This window comes from Crinia signifera, chromosome 6 (assembly GCF_055691185.1).
Source record: "Crinia signifera chromosome 6, ASM5569118v1, whole genome shotgun sequence".
Classification (NCBI taxonomy): domain Eukaryota; kingdom Metazoa; phylum Chordata; class Amphibia; order Anura; family Myobatrachidae; genus Crinia; species Crinia signifera.
The window spans coordinates 103,545,389-103,566,296 of record NC_139222.1 but is presented as its reverse complement, the minus strand read 5'-3'; the positions used below and the strand labels follow the sequence as shown (position 1 = coordinate 103,566,296).

Genomic DNA, 20,908 nt, shown 5'->3' with positions numbered 1-20,908 from the left:
CGCTCACGGTGAGCGTAAGTCCGCCCACAGAACAGCCGTACACGGACGGTCACAAACACAGACAATGGGGAGTGGCGTTTACTTGAGCGTACGCCACCGTGCACGGACAGATCTCCCTCTTAGCCACCGATACCTGGCGTACATCAGAGCGTACGTCACAGTGCACGGACGGATCTCGTCCGTTTTCCCACCGACACCTTCCGTATATCTGAGTGTACGCCACAGTGCATGGATGGGTCTCTTGCCTTTTTCAATGGAAAACTCAGCGTGTGTCACCGATCGTGAGAGGAAGCGTACTTCCATGCACAGTGGCGTACCCTTCACATATATGGGCCTGTAAATATTCCCTTTGAAGTATAATTAAGACAATTACTTAATTATTCTAAGTGTTATTTAATAATTGTTTTCTATTACCTCCTTTGTCTACCTTAATAAACACCCTAATAAAACAACATTTTAACCCTCATTACATGTATATTTATTATGTTCTAATGTGGCATTTTACTCACTATCTATGTGTCCCCACATTGGATTAACTTTTAAATAAAGTAATGTTGGTGTTTGTGTGTATGTACTAAATTATGTCCATAATTAGAACAATGAGTTCCTCATGGAGTGGGTGAGGTAGGCAAACAAGGGGGAAAAGTGACATTTGTGTAGGAATGCATATGTGTCCTCCAAAAACAAACAGTGATGACTCCCCATAGTTCTTGGTACAGGTGTGTCAGTCGACCAAGCATGACAAAATGGTTTGTGTGCAAACATGTTCTAATATTGTTCAAAATAAGACTTTAGAGTGTGATAGGCAGATGTTGGGATCCTTTGTTAGAGATATGTGATTGAAAGTGCATAATGTATGTTCTTGGGGGAAAAAAAAACAGATTGTGTGCAAAATAGTGGCCATGGCCTTAAGACATTGCTCCACCATTGCAAGTAGAAACTGAGTCCAAAAACATCATTATTGCTCTAATGCTGAGTACACACCAGGACGACTAGGGCCCGATCCCCTCTATCTTGATCCAATTCCGACCAATTGGATGTAGATTGTGTGCTGATTGGGCCCTTTTCTGTCCTGGTGTGGACCGATCCGATGCGCGGTCCCGCGGGTCGGTCGTTATTGAGATCCTACCTGCTGCAGGTAGGATCTGAATGACGACCATACAGCCGGGTGCGGGTCGCCATCGGATCGGACCCGCTCTCGGTGCACATCGTGAGCGGGTCGTGCCCCCCCGCGTCACCGTGAGCGGGTCGGACGAGACACTGACGACCCGCTCACGATGTGCATCGTGAGCGGGTTGTCCTGGTGTGTACCCTACATTAGACGTGGTTTATGTGTCTTTTTCATAATAAAAAACTGGCATGTTTGTGTTACAGTGAAAAAGTTGACACATGTCGACTTCTGTGAATGGAGTGTCCTGCTTTTTAAAGTATAAAAAAACACTTTCTGATTGGGTGTAGATGGTTATAAAATAACTAGCTGGACATATATAAGCAGGTCTTAGAATGAATCTTACCTAAAATTAAACCAACCTTTACATGTAGAGAAGTGTAGAAAGATAAAGGTTCCAATGTGTTTGAGGGCTGTGTGTGGCTTGCAGGTAGTGAAATAATGGTTTTCACTTAATAGCCTGCAGCATTGCTTATTACATTCAGGTGTATGTGTTTGACTAGTAATCAGCGTTAATTAGCAGACCCAGGCGTCCGCTCTCATACGGTATCTCTAGGGGTGGTCTGGAGCTATCTTTGACGTCCGCCTGTTTTTGGGCCAAAATGCACGGCGCGTTCGCCGATCGAGGCGGTCGTGGCACCGTGCATTTTGTGTGCACACCCCCGTATACGCCCATGTTTACGCCCAGTTTTCCTCATTATTCCGGCCGCTCCCATAAAAACGCCCACATGCCGCCCACAATGACCGTGTTCTTGCGGACAGGTTTTTTCGCACGGAGAGACCCGTCCGTGAGCGGTGTGAGGTCGCTGCACATGCGCATTGTGAAAGATACGCATGCACAGATGAAAAAAAAAGCCTGATCCGCCCGTATACGGTCCCACCGTACCAAACAGAATAACCCCCATAGGTAGGATCCTTACAACCCCAAGCATTTTTTCCAGGAACATCCCAGCCTATGTCAAGAGTTGAAGATTTTCAGACTGGACCAAATCATGGAGAATCTGTGAGGAGACATTATTAAGGCACTTTAAAAAAAAAAAAAGTGAGTAGACCTTCAAATTTGGGAAACTGGCACCCAATGATTTTTTGGGAGGATAAACTTACTTCGGCACAGCACATACAGATATACACACTCACATATGTCTAATGTATCCACTGTCTGGGTATCCCAATCCACAGTTTCACCGCCAGGGTAAGTTGCTGGACCTGCCGTAACACCTGCTGAGTCGCCTGCCAGTGTGTGTGCAAATGTACCCTAGGCCCAAGCAGCATCTTGTGACCCCTAATCTGGTGCATAGAGCACACCTTTACATTGATTATATGAATTAACAACAATCCCAATTGCTTTGGATAATCAGACCTCCACTGTAAATAGATCTCATAATGGGCCTAATTCTGTATTCATCTGATAAAATAGCTTGTATGCCCTTATTCTGGTTGACTCGCTCAGATGCGAATTCGCATCCTTGCGAGTCACCCTAACCCCGCCTTGCGAATGTTTAACTAGCGCCAACCATTCGCAAGCGGGATTCGTTCACAAGGCTTGCAAATGGATGTTTTACATGAACATCCATTTGCATGCCAGTGGAAACCTCCCCCATCTTTCGATGGTCGCCGACCATTTAATGATGGCAAAGGCACACACACACACACACATGTAAGGGTGGTCCAGACCACCCTTACATATGTGTGTAGAATTGTAGGGAATTGGGTGGGCAGCTGATTCTGGTTAGGTCAGCTGTCCGCCCCCTGCACATGCGTCACGGATGGGAACGCCCATGAAATGCTGGGCCTATGTATGCACCTTAAATCCTGAGTGTCCCCTGTGGAGGCGGGATTAACCCATTCATTTCTGCAGAGAATGAGAGACCACAAATACAGTTTTACTCCATTCCTCATTATTTCACATACAGTATACAAAAATAAGGGGAGCTGTACTCTGCAGTTGTCCCAGTTTGTGGAAACTGTTATATCCAGCACAGAACAAATACAGCTGTGCATATACTGTGAATAACCCCACGGAAGAAGAGAAGTATTGATATGCTCTTGTACATAGTTACAGGATGATACAACCCAGATACTGGTAATTACTTATCAGTTCCACTGACAATCCATTGAAATCAATCAGTGACTGTTTCTAACTTTGCATGTGATGAGAAATAGAATGGTCATAGTGTAGATAGTAACTAGTTAGCTATGTACTGAATATAACTCTGATAACTTACATACACCAATATTGTGATGTATGTGTAGCTTTATGTTATTCCTTTACATGCGGATTGTACAGACCATCCCCTGCAAATGACCTTACCATGGGTCTCATTATACTTCTTTAGGGATAAAGGGCCTAGTTCAGCACTAATCGATAAAGAGACCCGCCCGAAAAACACCTTGGCACGCCTGCAATTGGACAAACACACCCAAAAAATGCCATGTTCCCCCCCTAAACCCTGCCTCCCCCCAGTCAGTATAAATGCAATTGCATTAAAGCAGAATGTGTGTGCAGAATCATTTGCAAATTGCGGGTGCGCATGCGCAATGCTAACGCTATGCACGCGGAGTCGCTCGATAATCGATCAGATTGCGCTTTCTCAATTTAACGATTCTTCTGCTGAATTAGGCCCAAACTCTTTTAGTAAATACGTGTGTAGAAAGCTGTATTTTACGTTGATTTGTGCCAGCTGCTTTTAGCAAACAATATAGCAGTGTAGCGGTGTGTACACACCTATATTTCGGTTTAAGCTTGAGTTACACAGTAATGTATACACAGCGTCTTATTATGCATCTTCCAGCCATGCCGTACAGTTACTGGTAGAGAACTATGCAATGTTTAGGTTCAAACCTCCCGGAGACTGACATTTGCCTGTGATTATGTGCAACCTGTTCCTCCAGTTTTCTTCCTTAAGAATGACATGAAAGTCTTGTGACCTGGGTGACGTCACTGCCACTCCCTGGTGTAGGTACATATAGACTGCAGAAACACAGAGAGCGTATGATCAGAGAGAGAAAGGGAGAGAGAGAGAGCGATAGACTGTAGACAGCACTGAACAGGTGAGCACTGTGCTACTTCCTAGTAACTATGCCACTCATGTGTCCCATTACCTTCTATTCCTTTCCCTCGTCTGTAATCAATCTTTCTCCCATACAGTAATCATCTCTCCATGTAATAGGTCTATGTTCGCAGATCAGATTTGTTAAATCTAAGACGATCCAGATTTTGTGTAATAATTATTTATAGTAGCATGAGGGCATGCCGATACTATTAATATAAATCTTGGTACTTATATGTTAGTTGGGCGCCCACTAAGCTATTTGATTAGTTTTACGCGTACGCTCGCCACGCTACGGGCTCGGTGACTCGCCACACTATATAAAATCGACTACACACGGACATGGATAGTGGGGGTATGAGCGCACTAACTATAGTGGGCGCCCAACTAACATATAAGTACCTAAATATTTTATAGATTGACAAAATGTCTGCCTTTGTGCTAAGATCTCTCTCTCGTAATCACCTTCCCTCATCATTTATCAGCCCACCCCACAAGATCAGTTTCTCATGTTTTAAAGATTTGCCTCAGCAGGGGGGGGGGGGGGGGGGGGGGGGGGGGGGGGGGGGGGAGGGACCCTCTCTGTGTGGGTGTGTATGTGTCTGCTTGTAAGGAAATCCTTAAAACATGTAATGCCAGGATTATTAGAGCACAGGAGAAAAGTAGCTCTGTCATAGTCCAAAAGCATTGACCATTATATAGAATCTCAAGCGTGCGTCCCACAGCCTGGTAACAAAGGGCGATTTTCAGTAAGTAGAGTAGGTATGATACTGGGTTGGATGAAACCTGCTTGCAGCAGAACCAATTACATCATTCACTGCTAATTAAATGTTACATAAATGAGAGCGTTTTTATTTAGACTAGAACCCTGGTTGTACATACAGTATAAGGCCAGATGTACTAAGCTTGAAAAGTAATAAAATGGAGAGCGGAAAACAACCAGCCATTCATGTCGTAACTGTCATTTTTCAAACACAGTCTGTGACAAGACAGGTAGGAGATGATTGTTTATCAGTCTCCATTTTATCATTTTTCAAGCTTAGTACATCTGGCCCTAGTCTTCGCGTATTCATTGTCTTTCTTATATCAATACCAGTCAGCTGATCAATCGCCACTCCTAGTATTACCCGCTGACAGTGTCATGTTACTATCCGTACTGCGCTCAGTGCTCACGTACCTGCCTAATCCATCCCCGCCTGGTGTCTGCGTCATGTATTATTACTGCCTCTCATCTCACGTTAGGCCAGCTGTACTAATCCTTGTAGAAATAAAGGGCCTGATTCAGACCTGCTCGCTAGTCAGGTAAACGCTGCATGCACGCCCCCCTCGCCAAGCAAATCCCCGCACTAGCATGCGAGCGGATGTACGGACTCTCACATCTGCTCGCATGTGGCCGCACGGAAAATAAATCATTCGATAGTCGCTCACCATCAAATGATTTTTCCAAGCTTTGGTCAGAAAAGGAAGTCTATATATACTTTCCAGATGGCCGCATTCCGTCAGCTGTTCCAAGCAGGCATGGACATGCCTGCGTTCGCAGGTGTCCGTCCTGCGTTACCATGGGCGTGCCCACCGTTTTTGTGGGCACGCTCATAAAATGCTGGGCAGACCCCAGTGACTGACCATGCCCGCCCATCAATGAGTGAACACCTTAGTGAGTGTATAACTCTCCGAAGGCGTTGGCTCTTGGGTTTGTGCATGCAAGCAACCCACTATCAGCCAGGGGAGCGAAATCAGAAAATGTGCGATCAGGTCTGAATCACCCCAAAAGTACCAACCAACATCTAATTGTCATGTTTCAAACACAGATAGCCAGATGCACTAAGCTTCAAAAGTGATAAAATAGAGAGTAATAAACAGCCAGCCAATTAAATCCTACCTGTCATTTTTTTAAACACATTCTGCGAAATGGCAGGTAGGAGCTGATTGGCTGGTGGTGTATCCCTCTCCATTTTATCACTTTTGAAGCTTAGTGCATCTGGCCCACAATATGTCAAATTACAGAAGCTGATTTGTTTGTATCTCTCTCAAAATGTTGATAATCACTCCCCTGTGTGTTACATAGGGGGCTGAAATGTGAAGAATACATTTACTCAATGTCTAGGGCAGCACCAAGTTGAAAGATAGCCTTTCAATCAGTGGCGGAACTATGAATTGGGCGCCCCCCGCCGTTAATGGGGGGCGCCCGCAGCCCGCAGCCTTACCTGTCTTGCTGGTCCCGTCCCGGCTCCCTTGCTGGCTTCATTCTTCTGCGAGTGAGACGGACCAACACAAAATGTCCGCCCCCATACAGCAGACAGTTTCAGAGAACTGTCTGCTATATGGGGCGGACATTTTATTGTGGTCCGTCTCACTAGCAGAAGAATGAAGCCAGCAAGGGAGCCGGGACGGGACCAGCAAGACAGGTAAGGCTGCGGATTGGCGGGCAGCAGATGGGCGGCAGATGGGCGGACAGGAGGGGGCTAACTATAACACCACAGCCCCCCGGCGCCCACACATGCACAGCGCCTCCCCCCCCCCCGCGGCCGCGGGGGCTGCGGTGCTATAGTTACGCCTCTGCTTTCAATGACTGTACATGGCGCAACCTAACGGCAGAATTGTTATTTATGGCACTGCCTGAAAAGAGATAACAGAGAACAAACAGCCTGCAATCAGTTGTCTCTACAGGAAGTTCCTACAGTATGTTGACTTGTGGAATTGTACAGCAATGACTGTATATATGTGCAGTTATGACTTCCTTTTGAACCAATCTTTATTTTTGAAACTACCATAACTACTTAGAATAACTGTTTAATGCCTTTTCATATTGGAACAGGTTTAAGTATGATATACAATAATGTATTTATGTATATAGTGTGTGTCTCTTTCATTATAAAGTTGCTCTGATTACCAGAACTTTGAGAACTGTGTGACCTGTCCACACCCAGCTACAGGGTGACAGGGATCTGATGTATGAGCTGCACATTCGTCACTGTATAGCAGTGACAGATCTGACCCGGACTTTCCGTGCGTCACAACAGCAGCCATGTATATTACACTGCAACTGAAACACCTGACAAGCTGACAGAACTTGCCAGGAATTTTTAAAGTAGGTTTTACCCAGCAACTTCCTCAAACTTGGTATTGCCTAGACATGTATGGAGGCTTACCGTAGTTGGTTGTTTGTGTATATAGATACACATTAGACCTACACATTGCTTATGTTATTTATAAAGCCAACCCACAGAACGATAGAGCTGCACTTCAAATGCAGTTTTGTAATGTCTTGTGTCTAACTATACATTATACACTGATGGCCCAAAATCCCCAGGGTACATCCAGCCTATACCTGTATGCAGGGCTATTTTTCAGTAGGCTCCAGCAGGAACTAAGGCCCTTATTCTAGTTCACTCTTTCTGACAAAATATTTCTTAAGGTGCGTACACACAGGGCAATATGATCGCTGGCAATATATTGCTCAGCAATCATATTGCCCCGTGTCCCGTTTTCATCTGCGACCAGAGATGGTCGCAGATGAAAATTTAAACACTGCTGGGTAAAGAGGCAGGGGATGTCGCTGGTCGGAGGAGCATGCTCCTCCGACCAGCGACCATTCAGGGGCTGAAAACGGGAGCGCGCACCCGGCGATTTATCGCCGGTGCACACTCCAATCACTGGCAATATGGTCGCTCAGCGACCATATTCCCAGAGATTTCAGCCCCTATCGCCCCCGTGTGTACACAGCATTAGATGGACAAAACCATGTGCACTGCAAGTGGGGCAGGTGTAAAACCCCACCCCAAATCTAATTATCTCTGCACAAGTAACACCTGCCTCACCTGCAGTGCACATGGTTTTGTCCATCTAAGAAATATTTTGTCAGAAAGAGTGAACTAGAATAAGGGCCTCAGTTCCTGCTGGAGCCTGCTGAAAAAATAGCCCTGCCTGTATGTGTTATGTATATCTGTAATGTCACTGTTTAACCTAACCTGCTGTTGCACAGCAATCCATATCTAACTCCTAGTATATGCAAGTATTCCTTGGTCAAAAAGCGGATTTTGATTCTGGGCCAAATGTAATAGGGTGAGAGTTTCAGAAAGTGAGAGATTTTGGGAGAGTTTTCCCATGTTTTTTAAAGCAGCAATCAATTACATGGCAAAATCAACCTGGTTTTGCAGTGTAATTGATTGATCCTTTAAAAAAAAAGGAAAAACTCTCCCAAAATCTCTCACTTTCTGAAACTCTCACCCTATTACATTTGGCCCTCTGTACACTTTTTGTACAAGAAAGTGTATTGGGGCCTACGCACATAGCGATTTCAGGGCATTTTTTAAGCTACAGTATCTCACTAGGGGGGGATTCTCTAAAGCAGAAATGCAGTAAAAACCCCGTTATCAGGGTTTTTACCGCATTTCTGTATGCGCTGTCCCCCCTCTGCAGTGGCAGCGCTGCGGAGGAAATCGCCTGCAAAAGCTAGCGATTTCCTGCAGAAACCTAAGGGCTTCTTACCGCAGCACTGTGTGAGGGATCCGTCACGGATCCCTCCAGCATGCCCTGAGGCCGGCGCCGTTCTCTGCTCATGTGCAAATGGACTCCCGGGTCTCAGAAACGGAAGACCAGCACCGGCGCCGCATCGCAAGGGACAGCTTTTATCACAAGAGCTGTCCCTTGCGTTAATGATCACATATGTTAGAGCCTATGCGATCATTAAGAATGCGGTGGCCGTCGAAGGGGGGCGAAACAGGGCTGCGGATGTTAGAACATCCCGCCTTATATCGCTTCGAAAATGCCCCTATATCGCTCCATGTGTAGGAGCATCATTGCTATCGCTCACCAGAGAACACTGGCCCTGAAAGATCGCACAGCACACATTGCTGAAACATCGCTGTGTGCGGAGCAATCTTGCTGAGCATTCTGAGCCATCTATCATCACTCAGCACATCTCCACGTGTGTAGGCCCCTTAAGTGCTCACAATCAGGGTTCTCACCCTGGGGTGCCGGACGGGATCCCGACTGTTAAAACACAGACAGACGGGTTCCCGACGGCCACCAGCTATTCTCCCTCGTGGGGTCCACGACCCCCATAGAGGGATAATAGAATAGGTGGCGAGCGTAGCAAGCCACCGTGCCCGCAGCATGACGAACACAGGGAGCCCGCAAGGGGCTTTGTTGCGCTCGCTGCGCTGTCTGAGTCCGGCCAGTCGGGATACCTATGTCGGGCTAATGACTGTCGGGATCCCCACTGTCAGAACCTTATACCACACCCCTCACTATTTTTGTCTCCAGCATGCTACTGGTGAGTCATAATGAGCCTTTCTGTTCACCCTCCCCAGTCGCTGGATCATGGAGTACTACTGTTATTGTCACTCTGGGTTTATAATTATTATTTTAGTGATATTATTGTAATTTTATTGTACTTTAGATACTTAGCAGTGCCATATAAAGAAAAGAGAATATGGCTCTGGTATAATAAATAATCCATTTAGGGGGTGTACATATTTGGAAATGGTCAACTATACATTTGAATATTTTATTGTAAAAATAAATTGATGACCTAAATCTTGTGGGATTTATGGTCTCAGAAAATGCTGCATTCAAATCCTGGACAGAAGCAAAGTACGAACTAATCAGCTTCTGTCATTTTTTCAATCCATTTGCTAGATAATAACCTGCTTAGAGATCAGCAGAACACTGTTCTTGTCCCCATACCACTTTCCAGATGCATACTGACAGTTTTCTATGGATGCTACAATGGCACCAAACTGGGTTCCAGGTCCCCATGTTTCCATTCCAACAAAAAGTTTACATGAGGAAACCCATATACTCTTAATTGCATATGTGAACCTCACACCTCCTTCAACCTCAGCCTTATGCCTCCTGTAGATAACCTTGAAGTGGGACACATCTGAAACCAGTGTACTGTATTATATATAGTCTGATGTGACCCCACTATCACTAACTAAAGATGAACAGCATAAGACAGTTTTAAGTCTTATTTCTGACAGTCTAACGATTAAGCGGCATGTACTTATACAAACTCTTGTTTCCTCCTAGATTCATCTACCATGTCTCTATATCCATCACTAGAAGATATGAAAGTCGACAAGTCACTACAGGTAAGGCTGATTCCCTTCTGTTGGAATAGGTGCAACAAGCATTTGGATTCAATTGTGAATGATCAATAAAAACAAAAAAAATAAGACGTATTGTGGGTTCTGTAATTGAGACATATTAGTCTATGTGACGGTGTAGTATATAAAGATAAGGGTTAGTGTCCCTTTAAATAAGGGCTTGCTTTTCCTACCCCAAATGTATTGTCAGGAGCCATCTTTATTCTCACACTACCAGGTGCCGACATCCTCTCATATGCACTTTATGCCACTGGCATTAGGTGTGGGGCTTTGGAAAAGGTTGTGGGGGATAGATAATAGTTCTCTAACAAAAAAGGGTTCTTGTCATGTAGGGACAGAAACTAAACAGAACGGGTTCCTATTGTCAGCTTAGTGCCAGTGTTACTCCTACAGGACCTGTCTGATACAAAGCACTGATGTGATGGAGATAATCTCACAATTCTCACCTCGGTCTCTTCCCTTCTCAGTCCATGTTATTATCTGCCACGAGAAATATCATATTATTGTTTTTTTAAACCACTTGAAATAATATCACACTCTGAGGACAGCTGATTAACAAACAGTTGTTGAGAAAACAGTTTAATGATTCAGTGATGAAATACTGTTATTCTGAGGTCAGACTAAGAACCCTCCGACACGTGTATAAACACATATATGTATCCTACACACGGAAATAGTGTGATATTTCTCAACACTTGAGGTTCAGAGACATATTAATTTAACATTTGTAATTAGCCCAAACCTACTGTACAGGAAGTGTAAATAAATAAATGAAAATGTAAAGGGGATACTATATGTGCATATGTTTAGACCTTCCCAAGTTCTGAAATCCTAATTTACAAGTTTTCATGCTAAAATATATCTTTGATTGTATTGTAATGTACCTTTGTTATTAAGGGGAATATTTATACTGTCTCAGCAAAACAAAACATGGTGGGCCCCTATTCCCTGCAGGGCCCCTAGTTTCAACCTAATGGATAAAATGGCCCTGTATGCATGTATGATAATAGTACCTACTGTTAGGATATTAACATGAATCTCTCAATTTTGATTTGCTTTTATTCAGATTCAGTCCACTCAAATCATTGCCAAGCCAGCTGCTATCATGCCAGCGTCTGTACCAGCTGCCCCAGGTAGGTGACAACAGTCAGTTGTAGCAGCAAACATTTTTTTATAGTTCTGTACTATATTCCCAATGGTGGTATTAAAAACACATTTAGATAAAATATTATTGACCCCTAATAATTGTAACAGACTCTTTCATTCACAAAATGAAATTCATGTTTGGTGACAACATCACATTCTGCAAGCTCTGCAAAAGGGAAAGGGGGAGATACTGGGCAGCCCACTATTGTCTGCAGTACAGTTTAGCAGTAAGTAAGTAAGTATTTGTGGTCTCTAGAATCAAATAGCAGTAGTTATAATTCAAAATTGTTTTGAACTTGTTGCCACGCAAGGTGTGTGTGCGAGTTGTTATCGCAATCATTTTATACTGTGAATATTGACATACTTGCAGTATCATTGTGATAACTGTGCACACATATTGCATAGCAACACTTTCAAAACACTGCTAACTTTATATATTATTTGAAGATAACAAATTATTACTCCTAAACTGTACTGCAAACAACAGTGGTCTGAGAGCAGCACATAATTGGATAAATCTCCCACTGAAAGTAATACAAATTCAGAAAACTTCATAATGAGGTAGTGCCTAATAAATGCTAAGGGCCAACCCCTCAAGCATGACCTCTTCCACATGAACAAAAGCACAGTAGCTGCTGACATTTCAAGGGAAATGTAAAAAATTATGGAACATTAAAATAGTCTCGTAGCTCTGGGCAAGGAAACTACAATAAACCAGATTTTCTGGTTATTTTTTTATTGCAACAAAGAAATTAATAGCTGCTCTCTAAGGAAAGTATCCCTACTGTGTATTAAACTTAACACACAGGAACAGTGACTACTGTGGGGCATCTGACACTACACGTGTACTGTGTCAGATACGTCAGCTGGACGTTGCAGGAAGAGGATCGGACAATTTCTCTCCTGAGAGTTAGCAGGCATATGTTTAAAGCAGTTTACACCAACTTAAAACGGTTTAAGCTACAGTATAGGGGCAAAACTCTACCAAACTCTGAAGAGCAAAGATTTTTAAACAGGGATAGGATTGTAATCCCCCATTGATAAATCATAGTGACGATAGTCTGCATTCTAGTCTCTTGCACTAGGCTATTAGTAAATAATGCAGAAGCTGCAGTTACTACTTAATTTTATTAAAAAACAAAACCCTTGACAAAACCAACTCAAACGTTGTAATGTGGATGTCATACAGTTAAACAGCCAATAGGCAAGCACCATCAGGGCCAAGCTACAGAACGCGTTGCATTCTCAAGCTATGTAAATTTATATGGGGGCTGCATTTGCATTTGGAAATGGAGGTACCTCAGCAGATATGAGATATCTCCATGGTATATACAAAGGAAGCCTTCTATTTGCAAGCAACCCCTAAAAAATGGCTGCTTTCGGTGGATTTCCCACAAATAATGAATAAGCAGTAATTCCCAGAATGCTCTCATACTTCAGGATGCCAAAGCTTGGTGTAGTTAGCATGACACAATTCATATTAAAGGTTTTTGAAAGTGTTCAGTACAAATTGCTGTATAGCTACAAGACTCCCCCATGTGGAAGACTGAGTTTGCTACACCCAAAAAAATAAAACCAATGCAAATGAAAGTATATATTCTCTATATGAAAAAGCACAGTTCATAAACCATTAATTGTGACTAAATATTTGAATGTAACAAACACAACACAAATATATTTGATTGTTAGTCAAAGTGTGGCACACAAACTAGTTAATATTTACCAGTAGCTTCAGTATATTAAAAATTAGATTATAGTTACAGTTCTCAAAACTTTCGCAGCCTGCTAAGAATGTGTAGTCATCATTATTGTGATCTGATTTGACATAGGCTTATATCCAAACCTGTCTGAACTGAGCAATTACATGGGTTTATCGTTGACTGATGAAGAGATACAACTTAATATGTCGCTGGTTCCATCCGGAGGGAACGTGAGTACAGTTTCGCTAAATCTATGTATACTCAATCTATCTCTTCAATTAAAATCACTATGGAAAATGTCACTTATTCCATTCCACAGAGTGCCTGCCTGTGGAATAATTGGCACACTTAAATGGAAAACCTTGAATTAACAATTTCCCATGAGAACTTGACTACTGGGTGACCTGGTTCCTTAGGGAAATTATTCCATTTTACTAGAATATAATAAACAGGGCAGTTACTGATCTTATTACACTAAATCTATAGCATATCCTTACTTCTGCGTGATTATATTTTTAAATGCCAATGTATGGTGATTTAAATTGAAAATACACCACTTTATCATCAGGCCAGAGTTTCCCAAACGCTGACATTGCAGTCCACGTTCCATGCTTGAATAGAAATGGCTAAATTAAACAAATACTACTTAAGTCACCTGTGTTTAAGCATGGATATCCTTACACCCTGGAGTGTAATGGCAAAGTTTGGAACGTCTACAGTAGTGTACAAATGCCACAATTCATACAAAACACCCATGTTTTTAATTTATTCACAAAATAATTTTGTGTGTGCATAAAAACTATTTTATTCCTTGGGGCCACTTTTGAAACTTTTTCATTAGAACAAAGACCTATAAAATACAGACTATTAATACAGGTTGAGTATCCCTTATCCAAAATGCTCGGGACCAGGAGAATTTGGGATTATGGCTTATTCTGTATTTTGGAATATTTTAATATTTCAATTATGTATTTTTAAGTATCTTGCGTTTATGCTGTATAAACACATCAACCACATGAAATACACACAAATATATTTTATTTGTTCAAAAACAAGGTTTCAAAACATGAAACAAACTTTGTGTACTAACTCAGGCACTGAACTTGAATGCCAAGCAATCATTTTCTTGCACATATATTGTGCCTGTTACATATGTCCTCACAGTGGCATAACTATAGCCCCGCAGCCCCCGCTGTGGCACGGAGGCACTGTGGGTCCCGGTCTGCGGGGCTATGGTTACTAGTATTGCCCCTCCCCTAGCCCAAAAAGTTACCCTCCCAAGTAAAGTTAAACACCCCCCTTACCCCTCCCCATGCCGCTACCGCATACAGGGTCCCACAGCGCAGATCTTCTCCCGGCTCCGTCTCCTCTTGCAGTTGTAATGAAAAATGACCATCACAAAATGGCTGCCTCCATACAGAAGAGTTTTTTTGTGATGCTAAAGGCAGCGGCTGCTACGATGACCTCCTCTAGGATCCTTAAAAACTGTCTGCTATTAGGGGGCAGCCATTTTGAGATGGTAATATTTCATTAGAACTGCAGGAGAAGACAGAGCCAGGAGAAGATCTGTGCTGCAGAACCCTCAATGCGGCGGAGGCGGCATGCGGAGGGGTAAGGGGGGGGTTTAACTTCACATTGGGGGAGGGGGGGGCACTGCAGATATTGACGGGGGTGGGGGCGCAAATATTCTAGTCAAATGTCCCCAGTTTTTATTATCACTTTCTGAAATGTATGGTTTTTGGAATAATTCGGATAAGGGATACTCAACCTGTATACATAACATTGCTTTTACTCTGAGTATTCTGCATTAAAGTGTAACACCATACACTATGGCCCTTATTCTAGTTCACGCGCAAAGGCAAATTCCTTCTCAAATGGACAAAACCATGTGCACTGCAGGGGGGCAGATGTAACATGTGCAGAGAGAATTAGATTTGGGTCAGTTATTTGTTTCTGTGCAGGGAAAATACTGACTGCTTTATTTTTGCACTGCAATTTAGATTCAGTTTCAACACACCCCACCCAAATGTAACTCTCTATACACGTTACATCAGCTCCACCTGCAGTGCACATGGGTTTGTCCATTTGAGAAGGAATTTGCCTTTGCGAGTGAACTAGAATAAGGGCCCATCTCTCAGCAAGGTTATGATAGAACCTCAGATCATGAATGTCTGGGCCCCAGACTACCTTTGTAGAAGCCCCTACTATAACCCAACACAATCAATATCATGTTCTCTTTATAAAATAATTTATTTTGAAATTATTTTTTTCTTTGTTCATAAATCTCTGTTTGCCCTGCAGGATGTCGCTGTACCATACATCATCCCAGGGGGGCTGGTAGCTCCAGTCACAGGCAATGATATTGGTCTGAGACGTGCAGAAATTAGGCATGGAATCCGAGAAGTGATTTTGTGCAAGGACGAGACTGGGAAAATGGGATTGAGATTAAAATCCGTAGACAAGGTGAGGAGATGAAAAAAGCCGGGTTCATAGACAGACATGGGAAGATTGATGTTAATCTGGTGATTCTGACGCACATAACTAACGATCCATGTATTTTTAGGGGGTGTTTGTACAGCTGGTCCAGATAAACTCTCCTGCTTCTTTGGTTGGATTGCGGTTTGGGGATCAGATTCTGCAAATCAATGGCCAGAACTGTGCTGGATGGAGCAGCGACCGGGCTCACAAGGCACTTAAGAAGGCCGGGCAAGATAGAATTAGTGTCATAGTACGAGACCGGTGAGTCACACAAAACATTATTAATGATCGTTCTAGATCGCCGCTAGTTGAAATGAGAATTTTAGTCAGAGAAAAGTCTTTTGCCACAAATGTGCTGTAACCAATAGCAACATAATGTCCCTTCATAGACTCCCTTAGACTAGGTCAGTGTTTCTCAAACTCAGTCCTCTTTTTTTAGCAGGAATAATTAGTACCACCTATAGATACACTCCTCAAGTTCCAATGGGGCTGGGTTTGAGAAACACAGGTTTTACAAGAGTGACCAATGATATCCTGTTTAGTTCCAAACATACATATTCATTTGGGGGCAAAATATAGAAAAACCCCACACAGTTTTTACCCATTCTGTTAAAGGAGTCTGCTACATAAAATCGTGAGGAATCCTAATGCTTGTGCTGCAACTGTGATCTCAGGTGTGCAGGGGAGGCTGCCGAGGAGGGGGCAAGTAGCGTGCTGCCACCATGCAAGATAAGGTGTGCAAACAGAGGGAGGGCACAAGATGGCTGCTGAGGAGGCCAAGGGATTGTGTCCTATCACCACCATCCTCAATCACTTTGCTCCGTTATAAACACAGGAGTAGTGCAAAAGAGGAGCGCACAGGGAGGACAGAAACCTCCTGTGGAGCAGAAGGACTATCTGTAGGAGAGGAAAGTGCAGGAGAGACTGGGAACCTCACGCTTTTTAACATCCGAGCAGAACCAATCTCACCCAGCTGCAGGGAGGGGACCGGGACATCTTCATTAGCTGCCAGATCAATACCCCTGATCCTTAAAAATGGTTGTGAGGGCCACATATTTTTGTAGCCAGAACTTCACCCCTAATTGAATATGCCGCCAAGTGTTCATGCTAATTAAAATGACACCTAATGACAACACATGGTGAATCTTTATAATGGTATTCGGTTGGCTCCAGGACAAGGTAAAGGTGGACAGGTAATCGGTGAACATGGTCAAAGGGTGGACACAAGCAAAAGGTCTACATGAGTTTTTCACAATTTTTTCATGTCGACCTTTTGGGGTCCACCTAGACATTGTGGACCTGCTACACCCCAACCCTTTATTGTGAATGAAAACCAGCTCTATAAACTAACAAGTCAACAGCTCGTTGCTTGTTTAAAAAGTCACAAACCTGGTTGTCCCAATACCCAGATTTCATCAGTATCCTCCATTTACACATCATCAAGATTAGGGTTACTATAGGGCCAAATCTGACAGTGGTAGGTTAGATCATTAGGAAAACACTGCTGTACTAACACAACATTTAAAAGAGAAAATATTCCTGATTTCATAATTATGGCTTTATTCCACTTTATTTTTCTAGAAATATTAAATTAACAGACACAAAAATAGTCCACACAATGCAAAAATGCAATAAATTAACATCAGTGACTATTCCACACTGTTACAGAAAACCTATTGTAGAACTACAAGTCCCTGCATTCCCTGGTTTGCGGAGTATGCAGGGACTTTACAACAGATGGAGAAAACCTGTGATTGCTTAGGCTTCCCATACAGTTTCTTAAGCAGTTGTATAATTGTACAATGCACCTAGCCCAGTCCTACGCTTTCTAACACATATGTATCAACACTTTACTACAGGGATACTTATTTTTCTTGTCATCTTTCTGTCTATAATGCAGTACATAAGAAAGTTATTAACCGAGGATTTCATTGGTTTACAATAGTTCAATAACACATTTTTTAATGTATAGGTATCCGTTCCAGACCTTTTAGAGCAAGTTTGTCCTTAAAGTAACCTCTCTGTAGAAACAGCTATTATAGTCAGTTGATCAGATGTATTCTCAGAAATGTTCTAAGTGACAAAATCACTGCCTGGAAAGGTCTATGGAACTGGAACATTTGAAACTAGAAATATGTACAGTTCTACAATCTTTTATTTGAATGTGAAAATGTCTCACTTCACAGGATTATTCAAGAGTAGCTCATTACATGTTGCCATGTATCATTTACACCAAGTCACCTACCTACAGCAGTAAGTACCTCCCAACATGGCCCATTCTAAAAGGACAAAATGTTCTGTTCCCGGACTTCACTTTGCCGTTTACCATCACCGCTGTCGGACTAATTATTTGCCAAGAAAGTTTTCGCAACACAGGTGATGGCAAAGCCAGGAACAAAGCATTATGTCCCTCCTGGAATGGGGCATGTTGGGAGATCTGAGTAAACCAGTTTGTAACACAAAACCCCCATATATTAAAAATACTCACTAACCGCTAGACCTTTATCTATGACATTTTAATGTGTGATTTTTATATTGTGTACTTTTACTACATCAAAGTGACATTGTAAGACATGACTACAGTTAAGTACACCTTGTGTATTGTGACTCGGCATTACATATGTCCATATCATGTGACCACTTGTTCTTTGCAGGCCTTTCCAGCGCACAGTGACTCTGCAGAAAGACAGTGCAGGACATGTTGGTTTTATATTTAAAAATGGAAAGATCACATCCTTGGTGAAGGACAGCTCCGCTGCCAGGAACGGCCTGCTCACCAACCACTCTCTGTGTGAGATCAATGGGCAAAATGTCATTGGACTAAAGGTAAATGCTTTCACATAGTGGGCTAGCTTTGTGCATGTGCCATCATGCAGTGTGTGTGTCCAGTATAGGTGTGCAACCCCCTTGTACAGTATACGATCCAATGTAGGGCTATAATGGCCAGTGAGGGGTGTATAGGTGTGTACCTTTTTTTATAATGTACGTTCCAATGGAACATTCTAACTGGCCAGTGAGGGGTGTATAGGTGTGTTAATTATTTTATAGTGTACGTTCCAATTGAGCACTATAACTGCCCAGTGAGGGGTGTACAGGTGTGTACCTTATTTTATAGTATACATTCCAATGGAGCACTATAACTGCCCAGTGAGGGGTGTACAGGTGTGTACCTTCTCTTACAGTGTATGTTCCAATGGAACATTCTAACTGGCCAGTGAGGGGTGTACAGGTGTGTAACTTCTTTTATAGTGTACGTTCCAATGGAACATTCTAACTGGCCAGTGAGGGGTGTATAGGTGTGTAAATTATTTTATAGTGTACGTTCCAATGGAGCAGTATAACTGCCCAGTGAGGGGTGTACAGGTGTGTACCTTCTCTTACAGTGTATGTTCCAATGGAACATTCTAACTGGCCAGTGAGGGGTGTACAGGTGTGTAACTTCTTTTACAGTGTACATTCCAATGGCACGCTATAACTGCCCAGTGAGGGGTGTACAGGTGTGTACCTTATTTTATAGTGTACGTTCCAATGGAACATTCTAACTGGTCAGTGAGGGGTGTATAGGTGCGTAACTTCTTTTACAGTGTAAATTCCAATGGAACATTCTAACTGGCCAGTGAGGGGTGTGCAGGTGTGTAACTTCTTTTATAGTGTACGTTCCAATGGAACATTCTAACTGGCCAGTGAGGGGTGTGCAGGTGTGTGCCTTCTTTTACAGTGTACATTTATGTAAAAGGGGAAGAGGTGTGCATGTTACATAGTGTGCAAAGTCCATTGCTCTGCTAGAATTGTGCACCTTCAAGTCCAGTAAGAGTCATGTGTATTTTGGAATATAAAAGTTACATTGGCAAGTTCCAAAAAAATTTACCTCTGTGTTTCTGTGAAAGCTGTGTGGGAACTTTGTTGTGGTGTAGTTACAGCACAGTTTTACGTTTGTTAACAAGTAAGAATATGTGATGCATGTCCAAAAAAATAAAAACATGCCCATTCTGTGTGATGGATGTTAAGAGGTGATAAAGTGCTGTCTACTTTTTATAGGATCGTCAGACTGGGGACATTTTGGCATCCTGCGGCCGTACGGTCACAGTGACTGTGATCCCCAACATCATCTTTGAACACATTGTTAAGAGGTGAGAATTTACTCAAAAACCCAATACAAATAGGGAATGAAGGTAAATAAGTGGCCTCATATAAATCACACCCGACAGGGAAGGTTTTGATGGTTTCCCCTTCTGGGACACAGGTGAGATCATTGATCGCTGTACAAAACCTTATCTAGTGGGCCAGTTGGGTCCTGGGAGGGACATGTCTTATAACAGGTTTAATTAGATGATTATATTCCAGGCACAAATAATAGATTAGGGGGATTGTAATTTGATAATGTACATATAATGGATGAAGAAAGGTGGACCCTGAGAGATTATGTATGGGTAACATTGCACATGTAGAATGCACAGAATAACTGGGTGTTATGGCATCATTATTCTATGCAGCTTGGGTCCTGGTGTGATAATGGTAAGCCTAGTAAGCTATTCCAGGGTGGGGCTGCAGTATTACATATAACCAATCATTTATATTTCTTGCAGTATGTCCTCAGGACTCATGAAAAAATCCATGGATCACTCTATCCCAGAGGTGTAATGTAAGCTGTCCAGGATATTCAGATGCCAATGCCAACTGTGCCCACACTCTACTCTCTATGGACATGTAATAAAGCTCTGTCATGCTGCCAGGATGGGGGACAAGCACACGTCTGACATGCACGTTTATAACCTTTGACTTCTCCTGTGGGGAGAAGACGACTCCCGCACCCATGATTATCCAAGCCCTCCAGGGAGGCTCTCCTTCCTAGTTTGGCTCTAAAACGGACAGGTGCTCAAGACCATTTCTGTTACTAATACTTCGCAGGACTGTTCTTAAACCAGTTTCTGCCCATTGTCGGTCATGTAACTGTCTCCTGATTGGCAGAAAGGAATCACAAGACTCTTATCCCACTATCGTAGAGGTGAAAGGTTAACACGACATAGATGGGACCATACATCACTCGACACTTTACACGCTGTCTTGACATGTACATTTATCTTTTTAAATACTGTTTTATTGTGTTAAATGTATCATTTACTATATTTAACAAGATACCACTTTAGGCACTTGTATATTAAATTCTATGTAATAACTTAAGAAAACTAACAAAAACACCAATAAAATCTTACCTTTGACTGGTTCTGATATACAGTGCATCCTAATGTGCAATTA

At 42.7% G+C, this 20,908-nt stretch overlaps 1 protein-coding gene across 1 annotated transcript; it reads left to right on the top strand.

Annotated features, from left to right (window-relative positions):
- Window positions 1–8,676: 8,676 nt before the first annotated feature.
- SDCBP2 (syndecan binding protein 2) lies at window positions 8,677–20,855 on the top strand. Its single transcript, XM_083146664.1, has 8 exons — window positions 8,677–10,313; window positions 11,395–11,461; window positions 13,304–13,404; window positions 15,476–15,637; window positions 15,738–15,913; window positions 18,307–18,478; window positions 19,691–19,782; window positions 20,239–20,855. The coding sequence occupies exons 1-8, from the start codon at window positions 10,263–10,265 to the stop codon at window positions 20,291–20,293; spliced, it is 876 nt and encodes a 291-aa protein (XP_083002790.1). The 5' UTR covers window positions 8,677–10,262; the 3' UTR covers window positions 20,294–20,855.
- Window positions 20,856–20,908: the final 53 nt, after the last annotated feature.

Excerpts from the sequence above, each read along its gene's own strand:
- SDCBP2 (XM_083146664.1), top strand. The coding sequence starts at position 10,263 with ATGTCTCTATATCCATCACTAGAAGATATGAAAGTCGACAAGTCACTA. Across the intron at positions 15,914-18,306 it reads AGTGTCATAGTACGAGACCG|GCCTTTCCAGCGCACAGTGA; the intron begins GTGAGTCACACA and ends TGTTCTTTGCAG. Across the intron at positions 18,479-19,690 it reads AAAATGTCATTGGACTAAAG|GATCGTCAGACTGGGGACAT; the intron begins GTAAATGCTTTC and ends TACTTTTTATAG.